The 15,017-nt window shown below is 42.2% G+C and overlaps 1 protein-coding gene across 1 annotated transcript in view; it reads left to right on the forward strand.

Annotated features, from left to right (window-relative positions):
- The window catches only part of GADL1 (glutamate decarboxylase like 1), a 202,503-nt gene that overhangs the window by 47,630 nt on the left and 139,856 nt on the right, over positions 1–15,017 (forward strand). The window contains exons 6-8 of the mRNA XM_043967190.1: positions 1,021–1,136; positions 10,781–10,860; positions 10,977–11,031. Of these exons, the coding sequence (XP_043823125.1) occupies positions 1,021–1,136; positions 10,781–10,860; positions 10,977–11,031 (251 nt within the window). The remainder of the gene's footprint in view (positions 1–1,020; positions 1,137–10,780; positions 10,861–10,976; positions 11,032–15,017) is intronic.

Here is a 15,017-nt window from a genome sequence, read left to right on the forward strand (position 1 = left end):
GAGTTCAAATCCGGCCTCAGACACTTAACACTTACTAGCTGTGTGACCCTGGGCAAGTCACTTAACCCCAATTGCCTCACTAAAAAAGAAAAATAATTTTTAAAAAAGGCTATTTGGGGCAGCTAGGTGGCACAGTGGACAAAGCACTGGCCCTGGATTCAGGAGGACCTGAGTTCAAATTTGGCCTCAGACACTTGATACGTATAAGCTGTATGACCCTGGGCAAGTCATTTAACCCTCATTGCCTAGAGGAAAAAAATAGACTATCAATCTCCAGAGAAAGAACTGATGGAGTCTGAATGCATAAAACATATTTTTACTTTATTTTTCTTGGGTTTTTTTTTTTTGGTCTGTGTTTTCTTTCACAACATGACTAACATGGAAATATGTTTTGCATGACTATACATGTATAACCTATATGAAATTGCTTGCCTTCTCAATGAAGGGGAAGGGGAGGAAGAAAGGGAGAGAATTTAGGATTCAAAAATTTTGAAAAATGAATGTTAAAAGATTTACATGTACTAGGAAAAAATAAATATTTTTTAAAAAGGAAAAAGGGGGGCAGCTAGGTGGCACAGTAGATAAAGCACCGGTCCTGGATTCAGGAGGACCTGAGTTCAAATCCGACCTCTGACACTAAATGTGTAACCCTGGGCAAGTCACTTAACCCTCATTTCCCCGCAAGACAAAACAAAACAAAACCAAAACCAAAACCAAAACAAAGAAAAAAAGGAAAAAAAGAAATGGGTTAGAACCATAGGAGGTCAGAGAACTCTGGGGTGAGGAACCAAAGGCCTGGGTACCTCTGTTGTTGACCATTGAAATGGTAATTAAATGGAGAATTTGTAGCCACTACGGAGCCCAGGTCCCACTCAAGGTCACTTGGGACCCAGGCCACAGTCCTCTTAAGTGTTTATTCATGGAGTTATTCCCAAGGTGCTTGAAACTGTACCAGAAGCTGAGAAAAACTGGATGAGAGAAAGATGCCTTCAAAGATGCCTCTTCACTTTGTTTTGACAGGTGGTTCTGTTTCCAATATGTATGCCATGAATTTGGCTCGATACAAATACTGTCCTGAGATTAAGGAGAAGGGACTTTCCGGGTTGCCCAGACTGGTTCTTTTCACATCAGCTGAGGTAAAGTAATTGCTTTGGGGCCAAAACTCTATTTTCTAAAAAGCTCAGTAATGCTGGCTGATTTTCAGGGCTAATACTCTATAACTTATTGTAACAGTGTGTTAATAACTGGTGACCAAAAAATAGGATTTGAGAAAATCAATGTTTTTATCCACATGGACTATAGAAAGAATTTTAATAGCAGACCCAACCCCCCTGCCAAAGACCATATGTGTGCGTGGGCAACACACACACACACACAAACATACACACACATGCACTTATGCACACTGTGCATTACCTTTGTTTGAAGTGTTCCAGGCTATGAAATTCTCTTTCAAGAAAAGGGAAATTTTAATTTAAAAGATAGCACATTCTCTCTCTAGGCAATGTCTTCCTTGAGCATCTGATTAATGGGATTTCAGATAACTAAGGTTAGGATTTGCAGTGACACATCCAGGCTGTGCTGCCCACGTTCCCAGGTTCCTTTGGGAATTAATAGACTCTGTGCCAGATGCAAATGGCAGTCCCTTTGGCTCTCACGTGGACAGCTCTGATTTTTAGCCTAAACCCTTTTCCACAGAATGGGAAGGAAAATAATCCAATTATTAGAGATGACTTGTACTTATTCATCCACTCAACAAGTATTTATTAAATATCTAGGCACTGGAGAGGCAAAGACAAACCCAAAAGAGGGCTTGCCCTCAATGAACTGATATTCTATTGGGGGAGAATAGTATAAACACAGCTAGAGCAATGACCTGGGGGCTGATCTGTCAGGATGGAGTGGCTCAGAGGAAGAGTCTGCTGACTGGTGATGGGGTTCTGGGAGTCTTATAGTAGAAAGAGTACTGAACGTGAAACCAAAAGACTTGGGTTCAAATTTTACCTCTACTTCTCTGTGTGACTTAAGACAAGTTACTAATCTACCCCTGTCCTCAGTTTCCTCCTCTATAGAAATGAGGGGGATGAGCTAGATCCAGGGTTCTTACCCTTTTAGGTGTCATGAACTCCTTTAGGCAGTCTGATGAAGCCTATGGACTCTTTCTCTGAATAATGTTTTTTAAATGCATAGTATTGCAAAGGAAACAAATTCTATTGAAATAGCTACCAAAATATATTTTTAAAAACTCACTCCCCCAAATATTTTGATAAGCGTCAGAAGAGATGATCTCCTAACTTTTGATTCTGTGATATGAAGAGGGGAAGGCTTTGCTTGAGGTGGCTAAAGGTTAGTCTTTCCTAGAGAAGAGGGATTGGCTTCTTCAAATTCCCTTCCATTCTTTGCTATGGAATCCCTTCTTTCCTTTTTTGTTTCTCTTCCCTGACCCAGCCACCATCTTGAAGGTCATCTCCTACAATAGCTCTAGGCCATTGTCAAATACATGAGGAAGATAATTACCTGACACCCTAAAATCATTCTGAAGTCTGCTTTATCACCTCTCTCAGCTATTTTCTTTTATAACTAAAAGCTGCTTTCCTTTGGAAAAGGGCAAGCTGCCCAATAAGAGGTTGCCAGTAGGAACCAGCTTTACTATCCTTTCTCAGCTTGATCTCCTAAGAAGATCCTGACCTTTGCTTTTGGTTAGCTTCATGTTATATGAGGAAGGGCAGATGAGAGCTTAGAGGAGCTTGCTAGACCATTTGGCTTGGATTCTGAAATTGGTTTTTGATAGTAATAAAGGCTTTTTCTCCAGGGGATCTTCCTTCAGTGACAAGACAAAGATGTTTAGGAAACGTGAGTTGCTTCCCAAGGGGATGTGAAGAGAAGCTTTGGATGTTCGAAGGAAGATGCTCTTTCTTCCTTTAGATTCCATCTCAGGAGTACTTCCCCTTTCTAATAACTGTTTCCCCTTCCCCATAATGCTATTGATGGACAGGAGCAAGAGCAGATTCAAGATCCAACTAGCAAAATCTCTTTAAGACAGGAATTCTCCCAACTGCCTCAAAAAAACCCCAATCCAACAACAACCAGGAATTCTTAACTGAAGGTCCCTAGACCTTAGATACCCAAAGTAACTATGGACAGATTTCAGATAGCTCATGTACTTGGAAGGAGAAAAATACATCTTTATTTTCATTAACCTCCAACTGAAATTTAGCATTTCCTTCTGTTAGAAATGTAGGCAACAAACATTCTTTTGAGAAGAGTCCATTTGGCTTCACGTGTCTGCCCAAGGGGGTCCATGACACCAAAAAGGTTAAGAACGTCTGTTTCAGAGTTTGGACAGGTGTTTCCAAGCCTGAGAAAGCCATCCTAAAAAGGACATGTTAATGGCTCAGATTTTTTTCCATTTTCCTTTCTATTCTTCATTGTATTTAAACCTTGCCTAAGCTCTCCTCGAAATATAACCCTGGAAAGAGGAAAGACAACTCCATTGAAAGAGAGAATAAAGGATATGCCTGGGAAAGCTCAGGGACAAAGGTGGTGCTAGTAAGTTTCAACAGAGTAAGAGGAAATTGGAGCACCATGCCATTATGAAAAGGGGCTAAATGACTTTTGTATCCCAAGAGAAGGCGATATGCAAAGGAAGGCAGGAAAGATGCTTTGTTTAGCTTGCCAGCAGGAGAGAGAAAGAAATCACAGAGGTAATAGACCCAGTTTTCTCAAGAATGTCATTTTGAGAGAGTAGCCTTAAAATTGGTTATTTTATTATTTTTAAAATTATGCTTGTTTTCTTATTTAGAGCCATAACTAGGAATTCTGGCAGACTAGGGAAAATTGATATAGGGTTTGGGGGAGCAGGAATGGAGTTCCATAGCATTACAGAACTGGAAGAGACCTCGTATTACTGTGCCTTGTATCATATGAGGAGGTGGCTCAAGGGAGAAGTCAAACAAAGCCAGATTATGGAAAACTCCCCTGGGAAGCCACCTTACTCACATGCTCTGAGGTTGCTTGTGAGCCCAGATATGTCTTTGGTAAGGAAGGGTATGGATCCCTAGATGCAGCAGCAAATGCAAGGTGCAGCCCGTCTGTCAATTGTGAGATAGTCATGCCGATAGGATAAGAGTCTGTGGCATAGCCCCTGACCCCTGACCCCCTGATCCTTCTCATCACCAAGGAGGAGGGAGGGAGAGATGAGAACATAGCAATAGGACCCTGAGAATCATGCCTTTGGTCTGGGTAAAGGACTAGAATCAGGAATAGCTCATGGCCAGAGAAAGACTGTCTGGAAGAACAATGTTCCCACCATGTTGGTGTCTTGGGATAGAGCCCCAGTCACCCCACTTGAGTTAAAGCTCTTTTCCCTTTCCACAACAAAATGTATTCAGGCTGTAAAATTGACATTGGCCCATTCTTACTTATCAGTGTTGCAGTTGGTACCCACCTGACCATCTACACTCACACTTGACTACCAGGGAGCCCATGGACCATTCCATTCAATAATTTAAGCCCTCTGATAGATGGGTATTCAACTTCCCCTGTTATCTTCCAGGACCCCAGAGTATGGGCTGGTGCTTATTGGTCCAGATTGCTATTTTCCACACTGCTACTTTCCCAACCGGCTCTGTCATTACAGGGCAACTGGAGGCTTTGAGGGATTGCAATCATACACAGACACTTATGTTCTGGGACTCTGTCTAAGAGGAACTTGTCAGTCAACAGCACCAGCTTATGTACTAGGAGGTGCCAAGGACACAGAGATAATAATTTAACAGTCCCTGCCCCAAGGAGTTTCCAGTCTTGTCAGGGGAGACTGCTTGCCCATCTCTATATAAATAGGCACAAAATGGAGACAAGACAATTTGGGGTGGAAGGCACTGGCAGCTGGGGGGAGGAGAAGGCTGAGGGAAAATTTCTCAGAGAAGCCGCCATTAGAGCTGAAGCTTGAAGGCAACTAGAGGTTTTCAGTAATGGGAATCGGGGAAGAGCATCACAGGCATGTGGACCAGCATGGACAAAAGCATAGAAACAGGAGATGTAGAGTTCCAGAAGGCACGCTGGTATTTATTTCAATATACAGATGCCATTCCTATCCCATTTATTCCTGATGGTGGAAACTCCTGGAAGGCAGATGCTGTTCTATTTTGTCTTGATATCTCTCGCTCCTTATATGTAGTCAGTGGTAAAGAAATGCTCCTTGCATTGACTCCAAATTCATTCTACTTTATATATGAGGAAACCAAGGTCCAGATAGGAGAAGCAACTTTCCTGAGATGAAGATAGCTGGGTAATAGCAGAGTTGGCTGCTCTTGGTCACCAGCTGAAGGCCCTTTCCATGACACCATGGTGTCAACGAGAAATGGTGGCTTCCCACATGGATCCCTTCCTCCTCCCTGTACAGTATTGCCTGATATCGTGGATAATGTTGGCTGCATTCATTGAGTTACTATCTGGGCAATCTTTGGTGAGTGACTCCTTCTCGATGCCTCAGCTCCTTCATCAATAAAGGGAAAGGGTAGGATTGGTGGTTTTTGAGATCTCTTCCAGTTCCAGATCTAAGCTCTTAAAATCCTATGACCTGGGGCAGCTAGGTGGCACAGTGGATAGAGCACTGGCCTTGAATTCAGGAGGACCTGAGTTCAAATCCAGCCTCAGACGCTTGACACAACTAGCTGTGTGACCCTGGGCAAGTCACTTAACCCCCATTGCCCTTAAAAAAATAAATAAAAATTAAAAATCCTATGACCTGCTGTTGAATCAATCAATTGATTATTAAAGCATTTATTAAATCTGCAGCAACCTATGCTTTGAAATTTTCCTTGGTTACGAATATGCTTGGAGATTCTATTAAGCTATTGACAATGATCTAAAGATTATTCAGATTTCATGATTTAGTTTAAAGAAATTAAAGCATTATCACTTGCCTAGATTTGTCAAGATCCAAAGCTTGCATAGCTTTTGGAGGTCACCAAGCCCTTCCACACAAAGGTGTGTTAACTCCACCCTGCTTGGGCCCTATTTCTTTAGAAAAGACCTAGATAAGATTGGCATGTCCAGAAGGGAGTAAAAGGACTGCAGAAAGGGTAAGAAGTGATTGAAAAACCTGCGGATATAAAACCTACAGAAGAAAACACCAGGTTACCGGCTTCAGTATTTGGGGCCTGGCACATGGAAGAGAATCCTGGCCCCATAGTCATCATTGCTTAAAGAACAATGGCTATGGGTGCCCGTAGGCACTTGGAATTTTGAATCAGAAGACTCTTTAAAGATGATCTAGTCTAACTCTCACTTTAGACATTTATTCATTTTCTTTTATTCATTCATATTCATTTTCCAGTGGAACATGAGCTTCCAGAGGGAAGGAACAGGAACCAATGGGGAGAAATTCCAAAGAAACGTGAGGAAGAACTTCCTAACTATTAGAGTTATCTCAATATACGGCATGGGGGGGGGCAGCTAGGTGGCGAAGTGGATAAAGCACAAGACCTGGATTCAGGAGTTCCTGAGTTCAAATCCAGCCTCAGACACTTGACACTTACTAGCTGTGTGACCTTGGGCAAGTCACTTAACCCCCATTGCCCCACAAAAAACCAAACAAACAAAAAACCAAAAAACAAAAAATATACGGCATGGGCTGCCTTGGGAGCCAAGGCTTCCCCCTCACTGGGAGTCATCAACCAAAGACTGGATGGCTAATTTTTGGAAATGGATAAGAGATTCCTTTATAAATCTGTGTTAAACAAGAGATACTATCCCTCATGTAGTGAAGAGCCAGAGATATTAGGTATGAGGGAAATGAAAGGGGAACATAGCAGCTGCCTTCAAGCATTTGAAGTGTTGTTATGTGGAAGACAAATTAGACTGGTCCTGTGGGCGTCATAGGGCAGATCTGGAAGTCATGGGAGGGAGCTGCAAAGAGAAAAATATGGATTAGATGGTGGGGGTGGTAGCCCAAGGAGGTGGCCCAGAATGGAAGTGAGATGATGCTAAAGATAGCGCCCCCCCCATTATCCTCATTGTCATCTTAAGGGCATTAATTAATCAACAAGCACTTTTTAAATCCTTATTATGAGCCAGATGCTGTGCTAGATACCAGAGACAAACACAGAAATGGGGTAATCTGTCCTCAAGGAGCTTATACTTTATCAGGAAACTCTCTCTCTCTCTCTCTCTCTCTCTCTCTCTCTCTGTGTCTCTCATTTTCTCTCTCACACACATGTATGAATATATGTACACCCATGTATGAATATATGCTTTGTGTAGCTACAGACATGCATATGTGTATTGTATGTACATGTGTATATGTATACATATGAAATATATATATTGATACAGAGAAAATATAAAATAAATAGAAGGTAGCTATTAGAGAGAAGGCTCTAGCAGTGGGATTGCTGAGTCTAGAGGAAAGTGGGTTTTTGTCTCTGTTTTTCCTAAAACGGAGTGCCCAGAACTATATACTGCGTTATGGATGGAGCAGTTAGTACACGGCTGTAGAAGAGGCAGCTGGCGTTCTTCTGACGTGATTGCAGGGTTTGGAACCCCAAATACCCAGGGAATAGAGTTTGATTTAGGGCTTTGTCATGGAGGTCTTCAAGCAAACACTGTGTATCCATGTGTACATTTATATATACACACATACATATGTATATATACACACATGCACATACAAATATGCTGCTCCTCACTAGCGTGTAAACTCCTCATAGGCAATGATCTCCCCCCCTTTGCTCTGTACCCACAATATTTAGCACAATGGCTGGTCCATAGCAGGCATTATGATTGATTTGTTGCTCTTGAGCTGGAGGAGACCTGATCTAGACTGACCTATCCCACAGAGGATTAGTAAATAGCCCATGCTCCACAACACAAGAGCACAGCCAAGGTTTGGGACCCAAGGCTTCCAACTCCAATTCCATTGCCCTTTTCAACTCCCCCATGCTGCCTTCCGGAGGTATCCCAAGGATCAGATGAGATCATGAATGTGACAATATTAGGAAAACTACACCATTCTCTTCCTATGTAAGATAACTACAAGTGAGGAAGTGGAGGCAGGGGTAGGTTGGATGGCCCAAGGTCTTTGAGTAAATGGAGCCTCTGGTGGAATCCAAAATGGCAAGCCCTCCGTTCACTGCCCTCTTTCTTCGAGCTGCTTCTGTCCTTATCAAGGGAGAATGAAAGTCTGCAGAGGGTCTTTGCATGTCTCCTAAAAGAAAACCATCAGGGGGAAGGGGGTGGGGCGGGCAGAGGGGGAGAAACCTGGCAAGTTTATCCTTTATCTTTTTGCTGGTGGGAAGAGCGATTCTTTAGCCATTCAATGTATTTGTTTTCTCTGAACTCCTGTGCGTGCTTGTGTTCCTATGCATACAAACTCAGCATGTCTGAAACATCTACAAGGTGTTTCTTGTCCCTACCCCCACCCTCTTTCCAGCACTTCTTTTCTCTTCTGTTTCTCTGAACTGCTTTGGCTCTGCTCCTCCCGACTTTATCTGTCCCCGCACAGTTCCCATCGACATTGCGGTCTATTCTGCCCTTGGGTACAGATGTTCAGCCTCCGATTCTGCCGACAGTCGCATTTTGATTGCCACTTTAGGTATTCTGTGGGCTTGCTGGTTCCTGAGTTTGGAGTGGGATGACATTTCCCAGTGGCCCCACAAGACTTTTCAGAGAGCCTAATAGGCAGATTGTGGGGGTGTGGGCGAGTATTTATCACTCGGAAATCAATAGCTGTTGGTTGAGGGCCCAAACCTTGGGTGGGCAGCAGCTCCCCTGAGCCGGCTGTGCCTCTGACCGCGCATTGATACAGGTCGATGTTGCAGCAGCTTAATTACTTTTCTTTGGACCTGATTGCTTGTCAATGGGCATTCTGCTGTTCTTGTAACAAGCGGAAATAAAGGCAGCTTACCAGCATATGTAGGATGGCTTCATCCTCCCCAATGGTGTTATTTCTACATTTGTTTTTGCAAAAGGAAATAAGAAAGTGCCAAAAGAAAAAAAAAGACTCTTGACAAAATGAAGAAAAATAACCACAGTCAAGGAAATACAGCAAGCTGAGCATAGCAGGCATGAGCACACTCTTTCCTACATTAGTCATCATTGCTTAAAGAACAATGGTTATGGGTGCCCGTAGGCACTTGGAATTTTGAATCAGAAGACTCTTTAAAGATGATCTAGTCTAACTCTCACTTTAGACATTTATTAATTTTCTTTTATTCATTCATATTCATTTTCCAGTGGAACATGAGCTTCTTAAAAGCAAGAACTAATTTCCCCCCTTTCTGTGCCCAGCACCTAGCATAGTACATGGTATATAGTAGGTGCTTAACAAATGTTTGTTAAATTGGATTGACCTAGAGAAGGAAATGGGAGACAACTCCAGTATCTTTGCCAAGAAAACCCCAAATGGGGTCATAAAGAGCCAGACATGACTGACATGGCTGAACAATGACAGTTGGTACTAATGAGGAAATGGATGCTGAGAGAAAGGAGATTATTCCTCCGAGGTTCTGAGGGTTAGGTGTGGCAGAGCTGTTCCTCTCTCATTTGCCAATCTCTTCTCTATGGCTACTTTGTATTCGTTTAATATGTTTTGTCTGTGTGACCTTCATGTTGGTTGGTTACATCTAAGTGTCTATATCCACATTTGACATATAATTATTTATGTACATATTATTTCCCTTATTAGAATGCATTTTGAGGGTAGATGTGGTTTTTGCATCTCCAGTGCTTAATTCAATATGTGCTGGGCATAGGAATTTATTTATTGTTATTATTAGTAGTAGTAGTATTAATGATGCCAGCTAATGGTAGTAATAGCTAGCACCATGATTCCAGTGGATAGATGATGAAAACTGTCATTCACCTCCTTATAGAGAGGTAATAGACCCACTTTGCCAAATGAGACCCACATTTTTGGACTTGGCCAGTGAAAGAATTTGTTATGCTTCACTGTGTAAAATCATTACAAGAAATTGGTTTTTCTTTTCATTTTTTTCAGTAGAGAAGGTGGGAGGGGGAGAAAATAAATGCTTGTTATCTGGAAAAGTGAAATTTCATAAAAAAATAATAGTAGCTAGAATTTGTATGCTTTTTTAGGATTGCAAAGTTCTTTACATACATTGTGTCATTTTATTTTTACAAAAACCCTGTGAGGTCGACACTATTATTATCCAGGTCTGAGGCTGGGAGAGGTTTAAATGAATTGGCCAGGGTGACTCAACAATAAGTGCCTTAAGGTAGAATTAAAACTCAGGTTTTCCAGACCCCAAATCTAGCACTTTCTCCACTATTCCCCCTCACTGTCTGCATCAATGCTTTAATGACTGATTGATTGAACCCCTGGTCCTAGGACCTTAAGAGCTTAGATTTAGAGTTAAAGGGAGACCACCTAATCCTACCCTTCCATTTTACAGATGAGGAAACTGAGGCCCTTAATAGTGACTTCCTAAAGGTTGCCCAAATACCAAGGGGCAAAGCTAGGGTTTGAACCCATCTTCTCTAACTCACAGCCCGGCACCCTTTCAATTGAACTAAGCAGCTGCTTTGGTAGAACATTTGAACCAGCTGCATATGCAGGTTCTTTTCTCTAGGATCTAGCATTTTTTCCAGTGCTGAATGTAAGCATCTGAAGGAAAATGTGCTCTTTTCTTTGCTCAGGGAGTAGGAGAATGGGGTTCAAGGATCACACCATGAATCCTATTAAGTAATCAACCCAGTGTTATTTTCCTAGTTTACTGACTCAGTTTCCCATTTGTCTCCACTTTCCCCCCTAATTCAGAGCCATTATTCCATGAAGAAGGCAGCATCTTTCCTTGGGATTGGTACCCAGAATATTTACTTTGTGGAGACTGACTCAAGGTATTTGGACAGGATTCATGGGAGGGAAGGAAGGGAATCTATGCCTCTGAAAGGCACTAGTGATGGGGTTAATGTAGTTAAACAATAACTGAGAGTCTTAAATCTGTGTCCTTTAGAGGTAAGATGATACCCGAGGAACTAGAGAAACAAGTCCAGCGAGCCAGGAAAGAGGTAAGAGGGAGAAAGAGAGAGAGTGTGTGTATGTGTATGCATATGTGTATGTTTATGTGTGTGCCTGTGAACCTATGGATGCTCGTGGTGGGGTGTGAGAGAGAGAGAGGCTATCAGCACGGACGGATGCACAGGCCACCTCTCCTGGCCAGTGAGAGAGGGCAGAGTGTGAAAATTAAAATAGGATGCTCATATCCAGATGTTCTGTTTACAGGTGTAGCAGGCTGGCTCTCCATATTCAGTGGAGCTGTCCAGATGTTCCAGCTGTGGCAATTAAAAAAAAAACATTGACAGCCTCATCCTCTGTGTCCTTGCCTAGTGCTAAGCCACAAGGACTAGTATTGCTGCCCTGCAAAAGCCCGCCCTTCACTCTACCTCTCCTGCCTCCAAGAGTCCTGCTGCCTAAAACTAAACCGAACATGCCCATCCCCACCCCCACCCTTGTGCTGCTTTTAAAAGGAAATTAGCTCATTTGATCAATCCCCCAGTCTCCCAGGTTGCACTGGTTTCCCCAAGCAGGGCTCTTAACGAAATATAATTATTTACCTGTCATCTAGGATGGGGTGTAGGTTTAGGACCCTAAGCCTTCCTGCAGGATCCCCTTTCAACCTGGTAAAGTTTGCCTTTCCCTTATTTGGGAGGTGACGCCCTCATCTAGGCAGTCATCGGCCAAGATGGCCCTAGACCTGACTTATGGGTACAACCCTAGTCCCCCAAACCAGCCATCTCTCTCCCTGCTGAGCACCAGCCTGGACCAAGAGCCACCAGCAGGACTTACCGCAGCGTAAAAGCAGGCATCCTGCTTCCCTTCTGCCCCAAACCCCACTGCCAGTGAAGCTGCAGAGCCGCTCTCCGATGACTTACCAACAGGTAGGCATGAAGCACATGGGCAAAAGTCAGGCGGGACAGCAGAAAAAAATGAGAGCGCCAGGGTCCTTAGTGGGCAGAGCAGTCTGCTATCACACCTTGGACTGGAAGGTCTAAAAGAGACCTGGTCCTTCCTTATCTGCTCTAATGGGCTGTGTTTTTAAGAAAATCCTGTGTCAAAGGGACGCATTTGACCAAATCTGTTTGGCTTGAATGCATAGAGTTTTTTAAAAATTTACCTGAAGAATAACAAAAAAACCCTTATCTTTATTTCATTTCTGTGCTGTGGATATGCATCCTCTCATCTACATTTATGTACAGTTTATTTTTAAAACTCAAGTGACAAGTGGATTTGAAAGTTGCCTGATGATGCCCCCCTGAATATCAAAAGTTCTTTTCATCTTGAGTGAAATGCTACTTTTCCATTTGGGAGGCAGGCGTTAGTTACTCTATGAATCACAGCCTTTGCTAGGATTTCTCTTCCATGGAAGAGTCTTCAAAATGAATAATAGTCTTAACAGCTGCAATTATCCTGATGCAAAGCATCATATGTAGATTATTTCACTGGAGCCTCATAGAAACCTTTGGAGATAAATACGCCTATTTCTCCCATTTTACAGATGGGAAAAATGAGACTGAGCAGTTAATTAACTTGCCCTGAGTCATGTTGCTAATAAGGGAGGCAGAAATCAAATCTACCCCTCCCCCCCCCCCCCCCCCCCCCCCCCCCGCCCCTTACTTCAAGCCCAGCTTCATCTCCATGATTCTTTTTAATGAAAGCTCACTCATGTCCTCCAAGAGTTAACTGACTGGGCCAAAAAATGTGAGTAGATTGGGGTGGGGTGGGGGGTTGTTCCTTTGTTTTTACTGAGTTAACAATACTGAACAAAAACATGGCTAGATTGTGTTTTAAGTGCAGGAGGCAGTGGGGACATATTCCTCTGTTTTTCTCCATTTACCTTTTCTTTCTAAGCATTCCTCTAGAAATAGCTTGCTCTGAGTACTTTTACTGAGAGCCTTTGACTTTAGGCAGAAGTACTTCCTTCTCAGCTTTTGACTTGCATCTTTCCAGGTGCAGAGAAGAGCTTTCCTATTATACCCTATGTCTTCAATCTTGATTGAAAGGCTCACTTTCTAGTTCTTTCAGTTGGGTTGGGTTTGGAGGTTTAAACAAGTCATTTATTGATTTGGATTTTTTAAATAATATTTTATTTTTCCCTTAATTACATTTTAAAACAATTTTTAAACTTTAAAAACATGAGTTTCAAATTCTATCCCCTCCCCTTTCCTCTCTTCCCCCCTTCCTGAGAAGGTATGCAATCCGATATAGTTTATACGTATATGAAAGTAATAGAATACTATTGTGCTGTAAGAAATGATGAGCAGGCAGATTTCAGAAAAACCTGGAAAGACTTAAGTGGACTGATGCTGAGTGAAGTGAGCAGAACCAGGAGAACATTGTACACAGTAACAGCAACATTGTATGATGATCAACTGTGATAGATAGATCAACTGTGATAGATCTTCTCAGCAATGCAATGATCCAAGACAATTCCAAAGAATGATCATTTGTTCATTTGTAAGCATTTATTACAAGCCTGCTAAGTTTCAGGTATTATACTAATTGCTGATAATACAAAGATCAAAGTAAACTAATTCTTGCCCTCCAGTTGATTATATTCTACCAGGGAAAACAATACACATGTAAGTAAATTATATGTATGTGTATGTGCATATATGTCTATATAGCACATATACATATTACAATATAACACACACACACACACATATAAGTATGTATAAATTGTGATGGGGAAATGGCACTAGCAACTTTGGGGAATCAAGAAAGACCATGCAGAGTAGGTAGTAGCACCTGAGCCAAGCCGAGGCTTGTTTCTTTCCTTGGGATTGGAGTGAGCCAAAGATCCCAAGGGGATTGGAATCTTACATTAATCAGGTGATGGGAAAACAAAACAAGTATCATCTTTTTATCATGATGAAGCCCAGAGAGAGGCCATTTAAAACTGTGACTTTGAAAACACCATTTTAGGCAGACCAGTTCTTTCTAGCTCTTCTAAAATGAGTTGGCTTTCTCAGGGCCAGCCTCTTGGTAAAAACTTTTTGCTGTAGCTGCAAATAAGAAAGAAGGAATTTTCTGGCACCTTCTAGAGAATGGAGAGAAGGAATTCTCCAAGCCTGTGCCTCCCCAGGGATTCCATAATCGACGATGGGCTCATTTCTCTGCTGAATCATTATCTATTGATTGATTCCATTTGTCACAGCTGTCTCACACAGCTGTCAAGAATCCTTCTCTACCACATGTTTCTTTAGCAGGTATGTGTTGCCTGCCATTCATGTTTTCATCTTACTTTTGATATTTCTTTTGCATATCCAGTTAGGGATATGATTCAGAAGTGGCCTAAATGACATTCCCTGTTCTTTGTTCCATCTGATGTAAAACCATCCTGCTATGTGTCAGAAATTTTTGAAAAAGACTGGACTTTCCCTTTTTGGTGAATATGTAAAGGCATTATTACATTCTTGCAAGAATGGGCACACACAGGGCAGGTAGGTGGTGCAATGGATAGAGTACCGGCCCTGGAGTCGGGAGGACCTGAGTTCAAATCCGGCTTCAGACACTTAACACTTACTAGCTGTGTGACCCTGGGCAAGTCACTTAACCCCAATTGCCTCACCAAAAAAAAAAAAAAAAGAATGGGCACATACTCTGGAAGAGTGCCATGCTTTGCCACAGCAAACTCCTCTGTTTAATCCCTAATCCTATCACAAACGTCCCTCCCCTCTTCTTCTCATTGGTTGAGGACTAAGAGGTATAGAATCTTCCCAGAATGCCTCTACATATTTCCCCTTAACATGCCCCCCCTCCCATTACATATATTGCATGTTTGAAAATGGTGGCAGTCTCCACCATTGGAAGGTTGGCAGTTAATATGCATGAGCACAGTACAAACTAGCTTTAATCTTGGACTAACTAGACTACTAGCCTTGAAGTTTACTTCTATATCTACTTTGGGGAACCCACAAGACTATCTTTTAGCCTTGAGGCTCCTTCCTGCAGTTCTCCTTTCTTATGTCTTGTTTTTTGAGATAACAGCATT

Source organism: Dromiciops gliroides, chromosome 5, assembly GCF_019393635.1.
Source record: "Dromiciops gliroides isolate mDroGli1 chromosome 5, mDroGli1.pri, whole genome shotgun sequence".
Classification (NCBI taxonomy): domain Eukaryota; kingdom Metazoa; phylum Chordata; class Mammalia; order Microbiotheria; family Microbiotheriidae; genus Dromiciops; species Dromiciops gliroides.